Source organism: Camelus dromedarius, chromosome 5, assembly GCF_036321535.1.
Source record: "Camelus dromedarius isolate mCamDro1 chromosome 5, mCamDro1.pat, whole genome shotgun sequence".
NCBI lineage: Eukaryota > Metazoa > Chordata > Mammalia > Artiodactyla > Camelidae > Camelus > Camelus dromedarius.
This window is the reverse complement of record NC_087440.1, coordinates 62,448,836-62,472,274: the sequence shown is the minus strand read 5'-3', so window position 1 is coordinate 62,472,274 and position 23,439 is coordinate 62,448,836. Positions and strand designations below refer to the sequence as shown.

At 41.4% G+C, this 23,439-nt stretch overlaps 1 protein-coding gene and 1 non-coding gene across 2 annotated transcripts in view; both read right to left on the bottom strand.

Moving 5' to 3' along the window:
* FNTB (farnesyltransferase, CAAX box, subunit beta) overlaps positions 1-16,149 on the bottom strand; it is a 63,748-nt gene extending 47,599 nt beyond the window's left edge. Inside the window, exon 1 of the mRNA XM_010976640.3 lies at positions 15,872-16,149. Coding sequence (XP_010974942.1) covers positions 15,872-16,015 — 144 coding nt within the window. The 5' untranslated portion in view covers positions 16,016-16,149. The remainder of the gene's footprint in view (positions 1-15,871) is intronic.
* Positions 16,150-22,206: 6,057 nt separating this feature from the next.
* TRNAV-AAC (transfer RNA valine (anticodon AAC)) lies at positions 22,207-22,278 on the bottom strand. Its single transcript has one exon. It is a non-coding gene; the product is annotated as a tRNA-Val (tRNA).
* Between the last annotated feature and the right edge of the window lie 1,161 nt (positions 22,279-23,439).

Genomic DNA, 23,439 nt, shown 5'->3' with positions numbered 1-23,439 from the left:
GGATTTAAAAGAATGTCAATCGTGGAAACACCAAAGAAACAGCACATCTGGTCATTGGACCTGTGTGACACACAGGACTCCACAGTCCCATATAACAAAGGACCTCAGAAAGACGGGTCACAAAAGAAACGAGATCACCTGTCTCCTCTGAAGACCACACCACGCTGTGGTCACACAGCACAGCTTCTGTAAGTAAGGGGTATGGGAGGGCAGGAGGGGGCTGGGTCACAGGACACAGGGTTTCACCTTCATAGCCCTCCCTGCTCTGCGGTGAGGCAAGTCCCTGTTGAGATTTCAAGGTACATAATAATGTCCTCTCTGGGAAATATCAAAAATGCATCATCTACTTATGAAACACCCACTGAATTAGAGCTTCCAGTCCCTTTGACAAGTGTGCAAGAATTATTTGTGATGAGAACAGTGATGTGAATCAGCTAAAATGGCAGCCAACCTAAAATTTGTTTATACTTGGTTTTAGGAAATGCTTTGGTATTTGCCTGTGAACATGAGTTTGAGGGATTATCTGGCTAAGAACTTACGATACTTCAAAAAACAGACTGAAGTCACCGTGAGAATTCGACTCAGAAGGAATAAGAAAGTTGTCCCAGATCCCTCACAACTCCTTCTCCATTCCAGACACTGACATGGGACTAATATAAAGCACCAGACTAAATGGAACACAGACTGCATTTCTCAGTCGTGCCTTCCTCAGCCATACGCTGAAAGGGATTTTTTTAAAAGTACAAGAAACATATGTCAGTAGATCATTAAATAAAGATCTGCCCCCAATATACTGTTATAGCTAAGTGAATTGATGAATTCTGAATGAAACAAAACCAGGTGGGAAGAAAACACACTTCCATTACCCAAATACAAGCTGATTCAATTCCATATGACTTGACAATATTTAAAGGCTAATAATGGATGAGCTTGTTTCCTCCTTAGTATTCTGACTGACACTCAGACCCCAGGAAGAAAAGCTGCCAGCCAAGATCTTCTTAATGAGAAGTCCCGCCTTCAGTTCCCACCTGGGCAACATAAGCAGCCAAGTACTAGGGGAGGAAAATGGAGCTTTATTTCTAAAGTAAGATACCTGACAGAGGAGGGGAGGGTATAGCTCAGTGGTAGAGCGCATGCTTAGCATGCACAAGGTCATGGGTTCAGTCCTCAGTACCTCCATCCAAAAAAATAATAATAATAATAAATAAACCTAATTATCTCCGCCCCCCCCAAAACAAATAAAACAAACAAAAGATATCTGACAGAAATACAGACATGTCACACTGCAAAGTGGAAAATGCTTAATATACTCCCAACACAGTGGCACTTCTCTTTGGATTTCTTAACCACTCTTCTTCAGAATGAACAAGTGATATTCCAGTGCCATTAGTAACTCACTGACTCACATCTGAAAACACAAGTTATGAATCCTAATAGATACCTGAGTATTACAGGTCAGCTGTTCATAATAATAGACAAATAACTTTATTTCCTCTTAAGTACCAGTATGTTTTCCTAATAGTTTATTGAGGTATAATTCACACACCGTTCAATTCACCCATTTAAACTGTAGGATTCAGTGCCTTTAGCGTCTTCACAGAGTTGTGCATCCATCACCACAATTCTGCAACATTTTCACTACCCTGAAAGAAACCCTGAACCTCTTAGCAATCACCCCCAGTCCTCCCAGCCCCTGTCAACCCCTCATCTACTTTCTCTCACCGTAGATTTGGCTATTCTGAGTATTTCATATAAATGGAATCACACAATGTATAGCCCTTCAGGACTGGCTTCTCTCACTTAGCATGTTTTCAAGCTTCGATGTTGTGACATATACCAGCACCTCATTTCTTTTTATTGCCAAGTAATATTCCATTATATGGCTATATCCCATATTATCAGTTGATGGGCATTTAGGTTGTTTCTGCTTTTAGGCTATTATGAATAATGCTGATACAGATGTTCCAAGGTTTTGGATGGACATACGTTCTCATTTCTACCTAGGTATAGGTATATACCTAGGAGTAGAATTGCTGGGTCATATGAAAACTCTATGTTTAATCATTTGAGGAATCACCAGGCTGTTTTCCAAAGCATTTTACATTCCCATCAGCAGTATATGAGGGTTCCAATTTCTTCATATCCCCACTGACATGCTATTACCTGTGTTTTTTTTTAATCACAGCAGTCTTAGTGTGTGTGAAGCAGTATCTCATTGTAGTTTTGATTGCCTTTTCCTGATGGCTAATGATGTTGAACACCTTTTAACAGGCTTATTGGCCATTTATACATATTCTTTGGAGAAATATCTCTTTTGTTCATTATTTAAATTGGATTATTTGCCCTTTTATTAATGAATTGTAATAAGCCCTTATATATTCTAGATACAAGTTCCCCACTCTGGGATACTCCCACTCTGTGGGTTGTGTTTAGGAACTGGTGGATTTTTTAACAGAAGAAGATCACCTCAGCACCTCAGATCACCTCAACGTATGATCTTTAGAGAACAAATTTTAAAATAATACTTAGTAATAAGCCTGCAATTTTTTTGACAAATAGTAATGGATTAATACAGAAATTAAAAAGCAGTCATCTAGGGGTGAAAAAATCAAAGTAAATGCAACATCCTTTTTTGTCTCCCCTTCTTTGCATATAGCCTACCAGCATTATATAAAATCTGAGTAAATTTGTTACTGTGAAGATGCAAGCATTCTTTGAATGTTCTGATTTGCACAGCAGAAGGAAAGGAAAAAGGCTAGTTGTAAATAAGGGTTGACATAGCTGTCCTGACACAGCTATCCTTAGAAAGGTCTGAAAGGCAGACCCTGGCTGGAGTCTGGGAGCCTGGATCCCGGGTGGGTTCCCACCATTCCCAGAACTTACAAGAGTGGCTCATTGAGCCTAAATTGTTGTCGACTATAAAAAATGCACTGCCTAAAAGTTGAGAGTTATGTTTTATTCAGCGGCCATTTCTGAGGACGTAAACCTGGTATAACAGACTCTCAGATCCAAAGATGCAGGGTAAGAGTCAGGATACACAGGAATTCTGTAATAAAGACCAGGTAGTCAGAACATCAAAAGATTACTGTCAATTAAAGAAAGCCAGATGTCTCAACTTAAGGAATTTAGCACTTTTCTTTGTATGGAAAGATGCAAGAGTCTGGGCTCAACGAAATCATTCCTTTGATAGCATCTAGCTGTCTAGGGCCAGTATCCTGTTCTTTCCCATCCTGAGTTCCCTCAGGGTGCAGTGTCAGGGGTATCTGCAGAGGCCGGGCAGTCTGCTTGTCTCCACCCTGAGTTCCCACTGGCTCACATGTGGGATAGTGGCTGATGACTTGATGGCTGTGGCATCCTTTGTTTACTGATATGGCCGGCAATATTTTTCACTCACACTGTATAAAAAATGTGGTTTATGCTGAATAGCTGTCATCCTTCTGGGAGTCTGGAATTTTGAGACATTCTAGAAAGAAGATGCCTACGTGGCCAGCCCCAGTAAAAGTCACCAGCACCAAGTCTCTAATGAGCTTCCTTCATTAGCTTTGCGTGCATTGTCACAACTTGATGCAGGAGAAATTAAACACATCCTGTGTGACTCCACTGGGTGAGGACTCTTGAAAGCTTCTGCCTGGTTTCCTCCAGACTTCATCCCATGAGCCTGTTCCCTTTGCTGATTTTGTTTTGTAGCCTTTTGCTGTAATAAATCATAACCATGAGTACGACTATATGCTGAGTTCTCCGAATCCTTGTGTAAGCAGATAAGGTAGTGGATCCCTAGAGGAAGAAAACCAGACATGCCTTTCTTGACATAAGAGAAGCCATTTTTAGCCTAAGCCATTTTCTGTTCTAGGCCTGGCCACAAAGCTTGCTCTGGAACAGGTCTCAGTAATCAATGATATTAAGGAAACAAAAGAATGCAGAAACAAAGGGCTGTTATTAGGCAAGAGAAGTAACAATAGCAAAGATAATATGTCAGTTACAAAGACTCCCAGTTCTCTTCTAATGGTAAAGATAAGCCTGAAGCACTCAACCACCAGATCAACTGGAACCTAACTGATGATGTCGACCTTTTCTGACCCTAAAGCATGGACTTCGTCAACCGCCCAAGTCCCTTCATGAATATGCACTTACCTTTAGCTTAAAACTTCCCCAATTTTGCTGTTTGGAGAGATACTGCTTTAGGAAAAATCTCCTGTGTTCTCCTTATTTGCTGCAAGTAATAAATCGTTCCTTTTCCTAATCTTTGGCTTGGTTGTATTGAGAAGGAAAAGGTTGGTCTGGGCCAAGACTGGGCTGGGCTAACTCATGAATTTTAAGTTAACTCATGAATTTTAAGTTTAACCTTGCTAGGCCGGTTTCGGGTTACAGCAAGCAACCCTTTGTTTCCGCCTAGCTGTACTCACCCTATTGGTTGATGGACCCCGAGATTGTAAGCAACCCTATAAAACTTCCTGGAGGCACTCAGAGATCCGGAGCGATAGCCCCTCTGAGCCCACCAGCATAATAAACCTGAGTACTCCAACCCTCCGAGTGGTGGTTGTTTCTTGGCTGGCCTGCCACTTCTGTAACATTTCTTTTCAGCTTGACACCCAACAAGAGGCGAACCCAGTTTTTGGGTAAGGCTACAAGTGAATCAGCAATCCTAGGGTGGTCTTGGGGACCTCCAAAACACTAGCAGAATTAGAAATGTAGCCTTTGGGATGGAATTAAGAAGAGTCACAACAATTGCATAAAACAAGATCTATATAATTAAATTTCTTTTTAAAATTTTATCAAAATTCTCACTTTAAATATAGGAGAACTGAGAGTAACTATTAAAAAACAAAGTTACCTAAGTCACGAAGAACTCTAACACTACATAGCTCTCAAATCAGAACTGGAAGAAGGAAGGAAGGAAGGGAAGGATTAGCTTCCACACAGGGATGTTAAAGCATGTCCACTTTCTCTGGCCTTTCATTTTGTCTTGAATTTCCATGTTTCCTTTCCATCCCAAAGGAATGGAGTATTCTATGCTAGTTAACCTCTCTTTTCTGCGTGAGAGCACCCACAGCCAAGGCAGCTACCAACTGGGTATAACACAAAGGGTGATTAACAGCCCCATAACAACAGATAATTTTCTCTTGCATAAATAGCAAAACGCCCATAGGTTCATTTCCCTTGAGCACAAAGCACACAGTTTGTGACCCTGTTAATGAAAGTGATAGGGCTCTCTTGGGAGGAGGTTAACATTCTAAAGCATCTGATTTGTTTCGGAAACACTGCTACATGAAATGCTACAAAAAGGGCCACCAGGATTAGTCACTAGAAAATTTAGTCCCAGGGGATTAGCTCTTCAAAAATTTTAAACAGACTGAAAGAAAGGAACTTTGGCTCCTGATTCAAAAAACACACAAAAAAGATATAAAAAGGATCTTGGCAAAATTGGGGAAATTTAAAAGTAAACTGGATATTAGACATTATAGAATCATTTCTAATTTTCTTAGCTAGGATGCTACTGTCCTTATGCAGAAGAACATTATTCTTAAGAGATGCATGCTTTATTATTTAGCGGTGAAGTGTCATAATGTCTTCATCTGACCTTCAAGGATTCAAAAAAAAATACTCACATACATATATACACGTGTGTACACACACCCACACACTTAAACACACATACGCCTCAAAGGAAAAGTTGGGTCTGGTTGGATGATCCATTGCATTATCTCCACCTCTGTCCTTAACTAGACTATCTCACAACTCTGTAGAGGCAGAAATTAATTTGTAGAAAACTGATAGTAATGCAAATAATTTCTGTCCACAGAAATGCAAATTGTATCTAGTAGAATTGCAATCAATTATCACCCTACGGATATTGCCAGTTTCGCATCTATCTGCAAATTCATTTCAGCATTCCTTCTCTGACTATAAATGTGTTGTATGTTGAGGTCTCATCTGAACTAGTTGTAATATCTTACGGGGTCCATAAGTCAAACAAAATCTTTGACATGTGTTCATTTTATATTTGTATGATCATGATTTTGTCCTCTTTTAAAATTTAGCCATTAACAGTTTATATGGAGGGGATGGGGAATTAAGTGGAGGGTAAATAGATACTGTCAATTTTTCTGTATATTTGAAATTTTTTCTAATAAAAAGTTAGAGAAAATTATTAAGAATCAAAACACTAATACCAAGATTCTACCACAATTATTTTTGAAAAGTCATATACATCTGCACACACACATACACAATGCATTTATACAAACAGTAGCTAGATAAATGTTTAAACCAATTAGAAAGTGTTTCTGTCAATTTAAAAGCAAATACTCTACAATGAGACACTGACAGAAATTCTCCTTGACCAAACTTTAGTCAGGGTCCTCTGAATCCTCTACCCAACTAGGCCTTGACTTTTCTGTGTCCATCTTTGTATCACCCAGTTTTAGTAAGAATCCTGCTAAGTTGGCTTAGCCAGGATCCCCTATTCTCACTATCTGATTAGGTTTTTCATCCTTCACCATCCCTCAGTGATGTCTGATCACTTTGGCCTGCCTTCAAGAGGAATCCTGTTAAACAAGTTTAGCCAGAATCCCCTCTTACCTCTGAGGATTCCTCTTAGTAATTTACCACCCTCCAATCCCCCTACCTTGGTCCTTGGCTATAAAGTCCCACTTTTTCTTGTTGTATTCAGAGTTAAGCCAAGTGTCTCTCCCCTACTACCAAACCCCATCATAACAGTCCTCCCTGAGTCAAATCTTCCTTTAATAATTTTTTCCTTAAAAAAACCCCTCCACACCCACCAGCAGAATGACTCAAGCTGGAAAGAGGGACAACACCAAACGCTGGCAAGGATGTAGAGGAACCAGAGCTCGCACACATGGCTGGTGAGAATGCAGCATGTACGGCCACTCGGGAAAAGGCCAGTGGCTTCATATGAAACTAAATGTACACCTACCCTATGATCCAACAATTCCACTCCTAGCTTTTTACCCATGAAAACACATGATCATAAAAAGGCTGCTACAAGAATGTGTAGAGCAGCATTATTCATTATATCCAAAATCTGGCAATAGCTCAGCTGTCCACCAATAGGAGAATGGATTAAAAAAAAAAAACAAACAGTAATAGCAACCAATATTATATTCAGAGAAACACTACTCAGCAATAAAAAGGGACACAAAATTACACGCAAAACAACATGGATGGACCTCAGAAACATGCTGGGTGAAAGATGCCGTATATGAAAAAATACATATATTACTCTATTTAGGTAACAGTCTCGAAGAGGCAAACAAATCTATTTTAACAAATCAGAAAATTAGTTGCCTCTAGGCATGGGGAGTGGGAGTCAGGATTCACTAGGAAGGAACACGAGGGAACTTTCTGAAGCAATGGTGATACATCTTGATAAAGGTTTGGGTCACACAGATGTGTGTACTTGCCAAAACTCAGTGAATATGACTATACACTTAAGATATACAAATTTTAATGTGTGTAAATTTTACCTCAGAAGAAAAAAAGAACTGTAAATAGATTTGGAACTCTAGCTAAAGTGTCTAGGGAGAAGTGTATGGACGTCTACAATTTGCTGGGAAATTCATTAAGAAAAGCTGGATAGAAGGATGAATAGATGAATCAACATGTGATAAACCAAGTAAAATAAAATGTTAACAGAAGAATCTAGGTGGTGAGGATACTGGTGTTCACTGTAAAAGTCTTGAAATCATTCATAATAAATTACTAGAAAAAAACCAAAATGCTTTATTATTACTGTGAGAGTTTAAAAAATATTTTCTCAGTAATACTTCCTCATCTTTCCCTATGTTTGGGGTGTCTGGGATACATCCCTACGCAAAGACTCCTGCCCCTGAGGAGTTTGTTTTGTGCCCACAGGACTTGAACAAAAGCTAGTTTTCAAGAAGAGAGACACTTCCCTTCAGAGCAAGTAGCTCAGAGGTAGTTTACTTGCAACCAAGCTGAACTTGTTAAAAATATAAACTCTCGGGTCATAGACTCATAGAATCAGAAACTACTGGGATGGGGCCCACCTTACTATTTTTAACTAGTCCTCCAGAGGATTCTGACACATGCTAATGCTTAACAGATCAAAGGGGTTTGTTTTTGTTTTTTGGGTTTTTTTTGGTCACTGTGGTGGTAATGGTCACTGTGGATTTCAGCTCAGAGGCTGATGCTTGAGTTTGACTTCAAATAGGACTTTCTCAATTTATAATTATTGATTTTTTTTAACCTGCTCACCACACTTTTCTTCTTCTTAACTAGTGAAGGATAAATAAAAGTGAGAAGGTAAAACATTTCTCTGAAAAAATAACCTAATACTTTGAGTTCAAGATGCAGCGGAAGGTCAGAGTTAACCTAGTCTCCTTAACCAGCTGGCGTTCCTCTCTATCAAGGCTGAGTTCCTTTATGAATCCTTTATGAACTGTGGGTTCTCAACCTTGGCTGCATATTAGAGTTACCTGAGGAGCTTTAAAAAATACTGATGCCTGGGTCCCAACCCCAAAGGTTCTACTTTAGTTGGTCTGAGGTACAAACTAGGAGTGGGAGAGATAAAAAGCTCCCCTGGTGGCTCTAATGGTCAGCCAGGTTTGAGAACCACCGCCCTCACCATCAATGCCTTTTTAAAAACCATGTTTTAACAACAGATGTTCCAGAAGCAATGATGAAAAACTAAGTTTAAATCATAAACCAAAATGAACACTAGAAAGAGGTCCCCAATGGCCTACAGATCCACCATTTATGTCATCAGCAGTAACCCCAACTCATTCAAAGGACAAATGCTTATTATAACTATGCTATAATATTCAGGAATCCCCCACTAGTAGCATTTTTCATTAAAGAATTCCTAACAGCCCATGCATATTTGAAAACTTGGTATAAGGCAGAGACGGGAAAACCCAATATCAAAGGGAAAAACACCAACCACAGCAAATGTTGCTGGTAGAAAAATTACCTGCATACTTCACACCCTGAAAATAAATAAGTAAATTCCAGGCTAATTAAACTTGAACATGAAAAATGTGAGTCAAGTCATTAAAATAGCATATAGGAGAATGTCTTTATATACCTGGGATTGAGAAAGATTTCTTCAAAAGCCCTAACTGTAAGGAGGAAGACAAATAAGAACACAAACATAAACAAGGTTAAAGGCAAACAAGAACCTAGGGGAAGATACTTGGAACACATGTAAAAGACACTTTTTTCCCCAAATTAAGACCACTGACAATAACAAGTCTTGGAGTGTGAGCAAAACAGAACTCCAGTACAACACTAATTAGTGCTTAAAATTAGAGCCCCTGGGGAGGGCAACATGGTAGCAGGCAGAGAACCTACAACCCAGCAGTCCTAACTCTCCAGGAGAGATACACCTAGACAAACCCTTGCCTGCCGTCCCAAGCCTCTTTGATGTATGACATAACTGTTAGTCCTAACAGTACACCACTCACTTTCTCCAGCCATGAGGCAACTCATGGCAAGAGGGGAACACAGGAGTTAAGTCTACTAGTTTGTCGGAAGTTTACCCTTGCTTTTGACAGGGCACAAGCTAGGTGTTTCTACGTACAGAATGGTTTTGAGTTTGCTGAAGTCAAATTACAGATGTTGAGGCCTACTAGAATATGCAATCCTAAAATATGCCTCTTTGGCATATAGACTATTTTAAGCGAAGGGCCACTGATAACCAGGAGATGAAGGAAAAGCTCTAAAATCAGGACCTAAGTTTCCTTCTGTAAAGACGTCTCCCTCTCTGTACCAGGAAGTAGAGGACTTTTGACAACTGAGATCAATGGAGAAGACCCTGACTTAAAGCTGAATAACAAACCTTACTAAACAACTCTTGTTTACCATACTTTCCCGGACCTTTCCCATAAATTGTCTCCCCAACCCAGAAGCCCAAAACCCCTTTCCTTCATTTTAGCCTAAGATGATACATAAACCCAAGTTTTAACTACCCCTTTGGGTGACTCATCAATGGGTGTTCCCGTGTGTACCAAGGCAACACACATGTTAATAAATGTGTTCATTTTTCTCTTGGTAATCTGTCTTCCATCAGTCTAATTTACAGGGCCCCAGCTGGAGAACCGAAAATGGGTAGAGGAAAGGTTTTTCCCTCCCTTACTATATATTTATATGGATATATATGCATATGTACCTTTATATAATATAAACTAATAAATATACATTAGTGTGTGTACTGTCTATGTAAATGATATAAATTAATATGTATATTAGTTTGTGGTTTTCAACGATGGAGAGATTGTCTTAGAATCTAGGGGCCAGGATGAAGTGACTGAACTCAACTCTCTAAGACTTAGGTACCATGGCAATAAATAAACAGAAATCTAACCATCTGCCTGCATTCTTGACAGCTTTGTTTAAAAGATACCTCAGGAATTTTTCTAGAAATTCAATCAGAAGCACAGAATGATTTCCATTCACAGCTGAGTGGTGAAAAAAAAAAAAAAAAAACCTAGTGCATTTGGTACTTACTCTCCCTTTCACAGCTTCTATATAAAGCCAATCTCATGATGTACCAACTTTCATATCATGGACCATCACTTCCCTTCTCCCTACATCTCCCCCTCTCCCAGAGAAGGACCTTTCCAGAAAGCAGATTTGCTGCCTGGGACTCATGCTTATGCTGAAGATGCAGTAAAAGAATCATTAATCGATTAAATGTAAGACAAGGATTCTTCCTAAAAGAAAAAAAAAAATTATCCCTCTGAAAAAGCAAGTCACTTTATAAGAAATCCTTACAAAGCAACTCTTGTTGTGGGGAGTTCCTTTCAATTCTTTATTTTGAATACAAAGTACCAGTTGGGGTTGACACGTTAGCCTAAAACAACCTCAGTCAAGGTCTGGTTTTGGCTACTTAACAGAGGTCAGCTGATGGTATCAAGGAATTATTAAATCTGTTTAATAATTGTTAATAATTACTCCTGGGGATATGAACTTACACTTCCATGGGTAAACTGCCACTGTAAACCCTTTTAAAGATCACTTTAGGGGTACTTAGCACTTCAGCACTTTAGTGGTAGAGTGCATGCTTAGCAAGCACAAGGTCCTGGGTTCAATCCCCAGTACCTCCATTAAAATAAACAAATAAATAAATATCATTTTAAAAAGTAATAAAATGGTTAAATTGTGCTGATCAAAGACATGCACCAACTAGACACATTGTAAAAGAATTCTATTGTAACCTGTGATAAAATCCTCAATGACAATACCTTACCCATGCTCAAAAGGAATGCATCTCAAAAAACTGAAAGTGTGGTCTAGAAAAACATTCGCTGATCCAGAATGTCACTCTAGGGATGATAAAAACACAAAGGTCAAAGATGAATGGGAAGAGTTTGAAGAAAAATGCTTTATGAATATGAGGAAGAGGAAAAACAATGTTTCTAAATTAGTGTGATTTTATAAAGTGTGTGATTTTAAATAGGTATAGGCATCTAAATTTTTTGTATATATATGTATATTTTATTGAAACACAGTCAGTTTACAATGTTGTGTCAATTTCTGGTGTACATCACAATACTTCAGTCATATAGGAACATACATACATTCGTTTTCATATTCTTTTTCACCGTAAGTTACTGCAAGATATTGAATATGGTTCCCTGCACTATACAACAGCATAAACTTGTTGTTTATCTATCTATTCTATATATATTAGTTAGTATCTGCAAATCTCTAATTCCCAATTTATCCCCTCCCACCCCACTCCCCACCTAGTAACCACAAATTTGTTCTCTATGTCTGAGAGTGTTTCTGTCTTAGGAACCTAAATTTAAAACATAAATTTTGCAAGTAGGCATTTGATTTGTTTACCTACATACCTATACCTAAAAGTACATGTATTGATCAAAAACACTTTGGGGGACTTTTTTAAGGAAAACGGGGAAATTTTGAAACTTGCATCTGCCTTACAGTTAGGCAACACGGTATATGCTGAATTTCAATACAATAAAATTGATTCATATAGCTAGCCTACTGGCCACTTAACAGAGCTCTGGCCCCTTCTGTCAGAAGCTAAAACACTGGTTAGTTTGACCATAATTAGGGACTTGTCCTACCTCTGTTCAGTAATCTTTCAGAGACTAAAACTTGAAACAAATCAAGAGGAGGAGTTCAGGATTCATTCCTGGATCCCCAATGTTCCCTCCTTCAGGATCTGTCTTTTCTTTTCTTTTCTTTTCTTTTCTTTTTTTTTTTTTCTCCTTCAGGATCTGCAGTGGTGCAATGCCCATCACTTGAAGCCAGCTCCTCAGCCTGGTTTTTCATCTGGTCCCACTCCCCCACCCCCCCACCCCCTTCAGCCTCCCCCTCATCCAGCTGACCTAATTCCCTACCACAGCCAGTCTGGTAAATCCTCACTCCTAACAGCTCCTCCCACTGGAATGGCTGCCCCCTCAGCTCCATCCTTTACAGCCCAACCCCAGTCCCACATCCTCCACGAAGCTGCCCTGACCACCTCAACCCACAACAGATGGGCTTCTACTCCCTGAAACCCTCGTGTAGCCCAGTCATAGCTGAGCACACCACTACGTGCTCTTATTAAGTCCTACTGTGATTTTGAAGGAGGATTAATAAAAGGCTGCACTTAGGCTAACAAATTGCTTGTTCTTATGCTTACCCTTAAAACAGTCAACTGACCTGACTAACTGGTTGCTACTCACAGTTTCAGGCCCATTGTTAAAACCAAAGCTATTGATCTTACTGTTTCTACTTTATTCCAGTAATTGAAAGTAACAATCAAGCTTGGTCTCTGAGTCGATCTCCAGGGAGAAGGTCACAGGACTTTAACCTTACAAAATAGCCTGAATTACCAAGGAGACCACACCTTGGATGCTTATAAGATAAAGAGATGGAAAGAGAGACAACCGTTGGCCTCTATAGAACTGGTCGCCTGGAGGCATCATGACCCCATTCTAAGTCTTCTGATGAGAAAATGATACTGTTGCTTGTTATCAATGCTTTGAGCTATGGCTATATAACCACCCCCCCATCCCCAAGGTGGGCTCACAATTTTGAAGGCTGTGAGTCCCTTTTGCCCAGCAAAGCACTAAAATTGCCTCTTTTCTTCTAAGCTCCACGACCTTGTCTCTGGGTTATTTGGCTGGTCAGGGGCAGGGGCGATCTTTTGGCAACAGTTGCTTCAGGCATATCCTTTTTTTTTCCCTCTAAAAGAAAAGAATTTTGAGGGCAGGGACTAAGACTAATAATTTCTAGATTCCCCTCAGAGCTGACTGTCGTCACTTGACTGAATATTGTCTAATGGCATGCCATTTCAGGTGGAGAACGCTTTTGCTCCTGTTCAAAGACAATCTAAAAGAAAAACAGAAGTAGTGGGGGGAGGGTATAGCTCAAGTGGTAGAGCACATGCCTAGCATGCACAAGGTCCTGGGTTCAATCCCCAGCACCTCCTCTAAAAATAAATAAGTAAATAAACTAAATTACCTCCCCTCCCAGAAAAAGAAATCAAAAAAGAAAAAAAAAGAAAAACAGGAGTAGTACCTTCATTAACAATGGTTTTTGGCAAGCCTGCCACCTCTGAGACTGTAACAATATTATCCTACGGGCCTGAATCGCAGAGCATCAGTCATGGGGTAACCGCAGGTGGCACCAAACTATGAAGACAACCACTAATAACACAACTACATCTCGCTTTCCGAAATCATAGAAGATTGAGCTCTGTCACCAAATCCCTATGAATAAATGGAATCTTCAACCATAATCAAAGGAATAACAGTAGTGTCTTCTGTAAACAATTGCTCCTAGCAAGGTTGTTTTTTCTTATGAAATCAGCATTAACCTATGAAACTAGAACTTATCTAAGCCTCAGTCTTCTCATTTGCAAAATGTGTAAGGATTTAATAATACAATATACGGAGAGCATTTACTGGGTACAGGGCCAATAAATGGACACTGTAATGATTATTAAAACATTGAGGAAGGTGGGTATAGCTTAGTGGTAGAGTGCATGCTTAGCAATCCCCAATTCAATCCTCAGTACCTCCCTTAAAAACATGATAATAATAAAACATAAAACACTGAGGCAGCCATGAGAATGAGATACTACATTATCTTCCTATGATCTGGAACTGTTTATCCTAGAGTTTTAGAATGTGAGCTGGAATAACAACATGAGAAAGGAGCAGAAGATGCTCTACTATCTACCAGACAGTTGGGCCTAGATCTGAAAGACACCTACAGTACCAATGTTCCATATCAGAACCTAGTTCCCACACCTGGCCCAGACCTTGGCCAACCGTCTTGCAGACGAGTACCTTGTTGCACCCATTTCTGCATCACTCATCCTGCCTAGGCACTCAGAGTACCAGTGTTGCTGTTTCCCTGTAGGAAATAAGCAGGGGCACGCTACTGAAAAAAAGTTGTGTAGGAAAAAGAGAAAGAGCAGATCAGTAAAGCTCCTGATAATATTCCTGTTTTTAACTTGTCCCTTTCACCATGGAAGTTTCTGTTCTGGTCTTTAAACTAGACCAACTTCTGCTTCTGTTTTCTCCACAACATCCATTTTATTGGCAATAGCTGGGTCAATTCAGTTAACTATGTAAAAGGTGACCCCATAGTCCTAGGTCAGATAAAAAGAAAAAGTCTTGACCTGAATCAACTCAACAATCCATCAGTTTTTCATTGATGGGAGATTTCTTTGCACTCTTTTGCAAAAGACTTCTGTAGAAGGACACACTGGTGGGCTAACTAACCTGGGAAGCTACATTCAAAAGGTAAGTTTCCTTTCTATCCTAAAACCCATGAAGCTTGATCTCCAGTTAAAATACTCCCCTCTACTACTATGTCTATAACTGTGTATTCAAACCCTTGTTCTTGTTATTATAGTCATAAATATACAATATAATAATTATCATCACTAACTTTGCCAAAATGGAGGCTTCTAACCTCAGGTATGAAAATCAAAGCAGGTCTCTCCAAGGTTAAGCCTGGAGACTGATATCAGTAAGAGGTCTTATTTTAGTAAACAGCCTAAGGCTTACTTGTTAGTGCCAAAAAGAATCATCTGATCACTTTTCCTAGTGACAGATGGATAACCCATTTCCACAAAAACTAACTTGGGAACAATTCCAATTAGGGGATGAAAAGAAAAACAAAACTATAGTTCACTCATTCCCCAAACACGTTTCAAAGTGATAGGTTCCATCTACTCCGAGGCCTCCGTGAATGGCAAGGAGCCCCAAATTCTTACTTTTATCATAGCACTTCCCAAACTGTTGTTTTCCTGTCTGTCTTCACCGACCAGGCTGTGCCATGCTCATGCACAGGGTCTGTTTTCTTTCTTTGATTTCCAGCGTTCAATATCGTGCTGAACACATTGCTGGTGCTCACCTGATTGAATTACTAAAATGCCCACCGACCAGGCAGGCCTCAAACCTCGCACTGTGGGTCAGAAATTAAACAGATCATGGAATGGCATGGTCGCAGTTTGGCTGCGTCTCTTGCCCTCTGGGTCCCGAAACTATGAGCGGGGTGGGGAACGCGCGCTACCCATCCGAGAACCTCCCGATGTCCCGCAGAGTGGAGCGGGCTGTCCGACCCGCTCGGGCTACTTCAGTCCTCCAGGTACAGCATGAGAGTCTCTCCGCTCCCTAAGGCAGAGGGGACCCAGGTACTGTCCTGTCCCTCCAACCCTGACAACGACCCCTCCCCAACCTGGCCCCACAAACTCTCCCCTCCCCACACCAAGTCTCGGCGCCGGGAGCTTTGCAAGGGAAGGCGCCGCGGTGCACTGTGGGAGCTGTAGTCTCCCGGTGAGTCCCGCACCCGGGCGGCCCTGAGGACCGGACTCCCGCTCCCAGAAGCTCCCGCGCGGGCGCCTCGCCCAGTCAAGCTACCTCACCTGTTCCATGGACGTGACTGTCTCCACCGAGTCGTCCTGCAACCGCTCCCGCGCGTGCTCGGGCCTCAGACTGTACAGCGGCTCTGACCAGACAGGGGAGGAAGATGGAGGGCAATAGTAGGTGAAGGAACTCGAAGAAGCCATGATCAGGAAAGCAGCGGGCGGTGTATAAGACTCAGCTTCGTCAAACAACAACGCGCATTGAAACTCCAGCGGGCTAAGGCGCTACGGAGAGCGGATAGAGTCAAAAGATTTTGAGCGCGAATCTCTTTCCTGCCACCTACAGATCTTTAGGAGGTGAGTTGCTGGGATGCTGCTGCCCCCCATTGGGCAGAGGAGCTGCTGCAAGAGGCTCAGCTTCCTGGCGCGCAAGAAAGGATGTGTACATTTGAATTTCATTTCACACAAACGTACACACACACACCTTTTCAACATTCTGCTCATTCTTAGTTGTTGTGTAGTAGTTCACAATTTCGAGTGCCCAAGAACTCAGGGAGTTGAAGTTTAAAAACATTTTTAACAGCTCTCCTGATTGCCTCAGTCATGCTATCACGAATAGAATTATTGTGCACCCTTTGGGTACATGACAGGCGCCCAGGAGAAGCCAGCAGCTTCTCCACAAAGAAACTGCCATCTCAGTACTCAGTGATGGAGGGAAGGGGCATTGTAATTCTCTTCTATCCCCTTGGGGGTTACAATGCAGTAGCAGGAACTAAAATGCAGTAAAAGGAACAAGTATAAGTGAAAAAAACAAGGAAATAGAAATTTTGTTTATTCAGAAATTTTTTATTTAGCACCTACTATATGTCAGGCACTGCGCTAGGCCCCAGGAATACAGAAGTGAACAAAACAATGTTCCTGCCTTTGGGAAACTTACAGTCTAGTGGAATTGACAGAATTAAGTGAATGAACACAATAAATATATTGTGATAAACTGGAGGAAAATAACAGGGTCTACGAGAGAAATGAAAGAAGGTACTAATTAGATTAGGTGGTCAGGCCAAAGCTGTAAGTGACATGTAAGCTGAGACCTGAAGGATGACAAGGAACCATCCATGTGAACAACACAGGGAAGAGCCTCACAAGAAGGAACAGCACCTTTGAGAGAACATGCCATAAATATACCCGTGTGTGTTTGCATTAATTCTGACATTTAATCTGAAGGTGTTTGAAATGAAAGAAACTCCAGTTGGGTGGGGTTAATCATCATACACACCTCCATTAAAATGTTCAAGTTGTGATTTTAGGAAAACCCTGCTACCTTTGGACAAGGAATAGGAGAGGACTTCTTTCATTCAGGGTCCATATCAAAAGGATTATACCAAAATTGTAATACCAAGAGGTTAAGCTGTTTGGAGTAGGGGTGGGGATTTGAGGGGTGGGAGAAGATAAGATGATAACAGATTTTCCAGATAAACCTGGACACCAGCTCAGCTTCCTGTTTGGAGCATTTTACTCTGTTCCCACTTAATTCCAAGTCACATGTCCAGAACCAACGGAACCACAGTGTAGTATTTTGCATCCAGTGTTTTTCCTGTTCTCCGTCTTTGGTGTAAAACAGAAGCAGTCAGAAAGATTCTAAGGATGAAGCTGGGGTGGCCTAAAGGTCTCAGATGGGTAAACACTATCACCATGTCCATTTTTGAGGTACTGTTGCTGATGCTGGAATGTTTCTAAATCTGGGAATAATTGGGACTGTGTGAGTTGTGGCTGCACAACCTGAAAATGCTCTCATTCTTCCCTCTGTATTGACATCTTACTGTCTTTCCCTTAGTTCTATTTTGGGAAAAATGATCTGATAATGTCTGGGTCATATCCATGGATTCAGCCTTCTATGTAAAGAGTTGCCTTGCTGGCTGGAAATTTAATGTGAGCTCCTGAAAGAGTAGCTAGAGCAGTTTTGTAACAAATCATTACATCTGTTACAGGTGTACCTAAAGCAATTGCAAATGTATTCAAGAAATCGAAGTCTATTTCTGAAATGCATCTCCTCCGCAGAGAGATTTGGAAGATGTTAATGGGAGCGTGGCAAGAGTCTCCTGCAGGACAGTGTCTGATAATGTGCTGGGCACTGAACTAAGTGCTGAGGAGACAGTGGTGAACAAGCCAGACACATTCTCACCCCTTACAGGGCTCATGACTTACCAGAAGAAACAGGCATTAAATAATCATTACAGAACGGACCCTTTCATTGCATCTAGGGGAAATAGCATAAGGGAGAAAGAAGCACAGGATACTGTGAGCTTGGGTAACAGGGGAGACTGAAGGCAATCTGGAATATCATGAGGAAATGAGTTAACTCACCCAGGACAAGAGGACATCCCACGCAGAGAAAACCCAGTGACGATAAAGTCAAGTGAAACAAGGAATGAAAAACATGAGGAGTTTGTACTCTACATAGCATCGAGAAGACTTTTCAGCCTTGGATCAGCAGTGGCCTATCAGTCATCCTTCCTCTGAGTTTGATTTTTAAAAAAAAAAAAAAAAAAAGGACTCGTTCAAGAAGCAGAATGTATATAAATACTGGCAGTAAGGCAGAGAATGATGTATTTACAGGAGAAAGTCTCAGTGATGATAATTAATAGCAACTCAAGCCTGGACTGCAGATGGTTTGCGTTTATTTTACCCAAATGTATGATATGTTTCTAAATTAAACTGTGAATTGTCATTGTTTCTTTAAAAAACAACATAAAATGTTGATAGTGCTATTTTGCGCTTACATCTAGAGCAAGAAAGAAAAAAATTAATGATCTCAGTGAACCACTAGAGGGCGCCTCTGACCCTAGAGTAGGCTTACAGAGTAAGCTTGAAAACGGCTCTCACTGCGTTACTCACACAAGCCCATATGGTGGCATGAGTCGTTTCTTTTAATACCTTGCAAATCTATGTAATAATACATATCTTGGAAAGTGGAAAGAACTCATCTATTATCCTGCGAGGTAATTAATTTCCTCCCCACAATGATTTCTGTACCAGCACCTGTGGCCTCCTACTCTGCCTTCCTATGTCCTGGATAGAATGGTGACCCAGCTCTTACCTAGGACCAGTCCCTCCCTCTCTCCCCATGCCCAGCAATTCTCCCTTGCCTCTCCTAAGACATCAAATTGTTCCTGTCCTTGATGAAGTCCATCACCCACAAACAGGCTATTCTCCATTCTTGGGGGGAAAAAAGACATTTTAACCCTCTTGATTCCACTCCTCCCCATTCCTCATTTCCTTTCTACCAGGGACTCCAGTTCCTCTCCTTCAGCTGTCTTGTGAACCCATTCCAGTCTGGTTTCCACATCAGCTCTCTCCAGTCCCTGTTAAACTTCTAATCACTCAATCCAGGGGCCAGACTCAGCCATCATCTCGTCTTCCTACCTGACTTCCTAGCAGCATGTGACATGGCTCATTCCCTTCCCCCTGAAATACCCTGGCCTTTGCTCCCTCGCACTGCAACTTTAGAGCCTCAGGGGTCTGTCTACACTCACTTGCCTGTGAGCTCAGGCAGTCTCAATGTCTCAAATCCCACCAGTAGCTATAAAACTACTGGTTTTATGTTTATGTCTCCAACCTGGATCTCTCTCCTGAATTTGAGTTCACATCTAATATTTGCATTTCTACTTAGATATCTAATAGGCATCTCAGTACAGCGAGTATGTCCACAACAGAGCTCCTGGCTTCCCTTCCAAACCTGTGCCCTCAGTCTTTCCCCCTCAGAGTAACTCTGTCCTCCCACTTTACTCCAAATACCTTGGAGCCATCCTTGATGCCTCTCTTCCTCTCACTCCCCATAAATCTTGTTGAAAATATATCCAGAAATGACTCCTGCTTACCAGTTCCACTGCTGGGGTCCTGGTCCAAGCCACCACCATCTGTTACTTAGATCTTTGCACTCATCTCTTAACTGTGCTCCCTGTCCCTACTCTTGTCCTCCAATAGCCTAACACAAACAGAAGCCAGACTACAAGCAAATGAACCCTTCACTCCAAGCCCTCTTGCCATCCCAGAGTCAACCTCAAGGCCCTTCCCCTGGCCTCAAGGCCCCACAACCTGGCCTCCTCCTGGGACTCTGCTTGCTCACTCTAGCTGCCACACTGGCCTCCAGCTGCTGTGTGCGTACCCCAGGCTGGTGCCAGCCTCGGGGCGGTCATGCTTGCTGTCCCCTCCCCGGCAACACCCCACCCCCAGGCGTAGACAGACAGGGCCTGCTCTCTCACTTCTTACAGTCCTTACTCAAATTTTAATACTCTGTCCTACTCTCCTGCTTTACTTTTCTGCACAACGCTCATCACCAGCTGACGGACTTTATATTTTATGTGTTTATTTTGTTTACTGTCTTCCTCCCACTAGACTAAGCTCTCAGGGCAGGGACTTCTGTGATGTTCATCACTTATTCTCTGGCACATAATAGGCACGGAGTAAGTTAAACAATTCAAATGATTTCCAGTCCCTGTAATAAACATTTGAGTGCTTGTCTGTGTAACGTAGCCTCACCCTCCAGGAACTCACTAGCTAATAAATACAGAAACCGCATAAATATAAACGAATATAAAATAAACAGATAAAATATAAAATAATATATAAACAGGTATAAACATAAAATAATATACACAAAATACAGTGGGAGAACAGGGAAAGCAGTAATTCATTCTAATCAGTTGATGAACATGACCTTTTAATATATAACGTGTGTTTAGTAATATTTTCAATAGAGTAAATATTCTCTGGTAGCAACTGTTAAATAATTACATTAGAATGTGGAAATTGTGAAATTCTATTTTTTATTCTTATTTTTTGTAGCACGTGCAATACATATAAATATCAAATCATTATGTTGTACATCTGAAACTAATATAATGTTATATGTCAATTATACTTCATATTTCAATTAAGAAAAAGAAAGAAGGAAGGGAGGGAGGGGATCATTCTGTTCACAGCATCCTGTGAAATCCTCTCACTTCCATCAGCTAAGAATTATTACGTTCACCATTCTGTATCAGCCCACCTCCCTCTTCCTTGTTCTTTCTAACCTCTGCCTGGTCTCTGTTCCACCCCAGATTTTCCATCTGCATCAGCAGTGTCACCCCAGCAGATGCCTGCACTTACTACTCTGTGAAATTTCAGGAGAGAGCCCTGAGGGGAAAAGAATGTTTCAAATCACTCGAAAAGGAACAGCTTTCTGAATACAGTTATGTTATGGCACAGAGAACTACTATGAGCTTCTTAGAAATCAATATGTCATCAATTACACATAACTGCCTTATTTTATTGTGTCAAATATTGATATAAAATTAATCACATTATATAGTATTAATCATTACAGATACTCTACTATGGAAAACCTGGACAAAAGTATTGACTTTTAGTCCTGTTTAGGATTTATTATGGTGAAAACTATTTGAACAGCACAGACAAAACTGAAGTCAATTAAAGACCATTGTCCACACAAAGAAATCTGAAAAATGATTTTAAAAACTGTTGAGAGGCAATGCCAGAAGTGTACACTCCAAAGTCTGCCAGTGACTCTCAATCTAGTCTGTGCCTTTAAAAATACAGATTCTCCAGGGCATTAGTGCAGGTCTACTGAATCAGAATCACTGGGGCTGGTCCCAGGCACATGCACTGTTTAAGCTCCACATGAGATGATGATACACAGGTAGGGTTGGGAGCTACTATGAACCTTCTTTTTGTGTGGCAGAAATGCTGGCTGTTCACTGGAGTTCTGCTCCCCTTCCACAGGGGTAGTTGCAGCTAGGAAGTGACTGCCCAGCATCCCCCTTGCATGTAGTGACTTTTGACCGGGATTTGGCCAATGGAACATGGGCAAAAATGGTGTCCACCAAGCCCACCCAGGCCTGGCAATTTAAAACCTTCTACTCACCCTCTATTTCCTCTCTTACCCTCTCTGCCAGCAGGTGGTCGGTGCCTAGGGCAGCCCTCCCCAGGCTGTTAAAATTGAGATTTTCAACTTTCTAGGGAGGGCTAGAAAGTCTCAGTTAACAAAGAGATCTTGGCATAAGAGAACTTCAGTGTTTTACTCTGCCAGACAAATGGTAAAATAGAATCAAAATGATTTTCTGGACAAGTGTTGGGACCTCCTCCAAATGTGTATTATTACCACTCCTTCCAAATAGCCTTTTTGAAGTTTGCTAACTTATGACTGCAGGGTCAACTCTCCCCACCCCTGCTGAGTGTCCCAGAGTTTCCTCTCCCCACCACTTGTCACAGAGCCCCTCCTCCCCTGCTGCCTACAAGGCAACCTTAGAAGGAGTTTACCTTTTTTTTTTTTTTTAAGTTTTGGTTTGTTTGTCTTGGGGAGTAATTAGGTTTATTTATTTATTTATTTTTAATGGAGGTACTGGGGATTGAACCCAGGACCTTGTGCACGTTAAGCACGCGCTCTACCACTGAGCTATACCCCCCCCTCCGCCATGTTTTACGTTGTCTTTGACAGCCTGCCCTCTCCCCTCTTTCCTTGTCATTTCAGAGTCTCTTCGTTTCTCTATTTATCAGAGATAGAAAAGAAAAAGGATGTGAATGGAAGACACTACTGAGATAATCAGGGGTTGGGGGGTCCATCTGTTTCTTCCAATCCTGAGATAAGGCAGAAATCCTCTTGCTATGTGAGCACAGTACTTACAGTCACCCAGAGTTGGAAACCCGAGTATGAATCCAGAAGAGGCATAGGGTTTTGCTAACCAGGAGTCCCATGGTCCGACTGTGTTGAGTCTCAGCAGTGGGCAGCCTGTTGATGCCATCACTCCAGTTAATTCAGATGTTGTTACAGTAGATCCCACATTGGTGCCCTTGCTGGTTGTTTAAACAGGGAGCAGGCTCAGTGTGGTTGGGCTGGGGGTAGCAGGGAGCAGGGCAGGCACTTGTCTCCCTGGTAGAATAATCAGTATAACGTAATTGAGAGACTAATTCTTGGAGGCTTCTTGTGGGACAGAAGTGTCTCCCAGCTCTACTAAAGTCTGCCTCAGTCTAAGCTGACCTCTGGGGAGAATGCCCAAATGTCCCACTGAGTGACTGAGGTAAGGGGATGGAATGAAGTATTTCCTTTACAAAGACCCCGGTTAAACCAAACTTTGTTGTCTCCACTACTTTATGTGGTTTTTTTGCTAACAACGTCTCAAAATTTCAGCTCCTCCATTTCAAGTGTGTGCGAGTGTGTGTGCGCACGTGCGCGCGCGCGCGCGCGCGCACACACACACACACACACACAGAAAAGGAAAGAGAGATATCACTACGATGGCTCTGAAAATAGCTGAGCCAGGATGAAAAAACAAGAAGCTTGGGCTTCTAGACTATTCCATTTCTGTTTTTGTTTTAAGTAATGTAAAGCTACTGAATTTGAGGTCAGCCTAGTATGATGAAATCTCTTCCATCTTTTATGAGTCTGAGCACTCATTTCCCTTGATTTGTTCAGGAAGCCGCATCCCTTTCCTATCTTACTTAGGGAAAGCCATTTCCTTCAAAGTAAAGTTCCTTTCTGGACAAGAAACTTACCTCAGGTTGCATCTTCCTTCCTGTTTCCCAGACAAAAGCAAACAGAGAGCCAGTAATGGTCCCAGTAAGGCAGC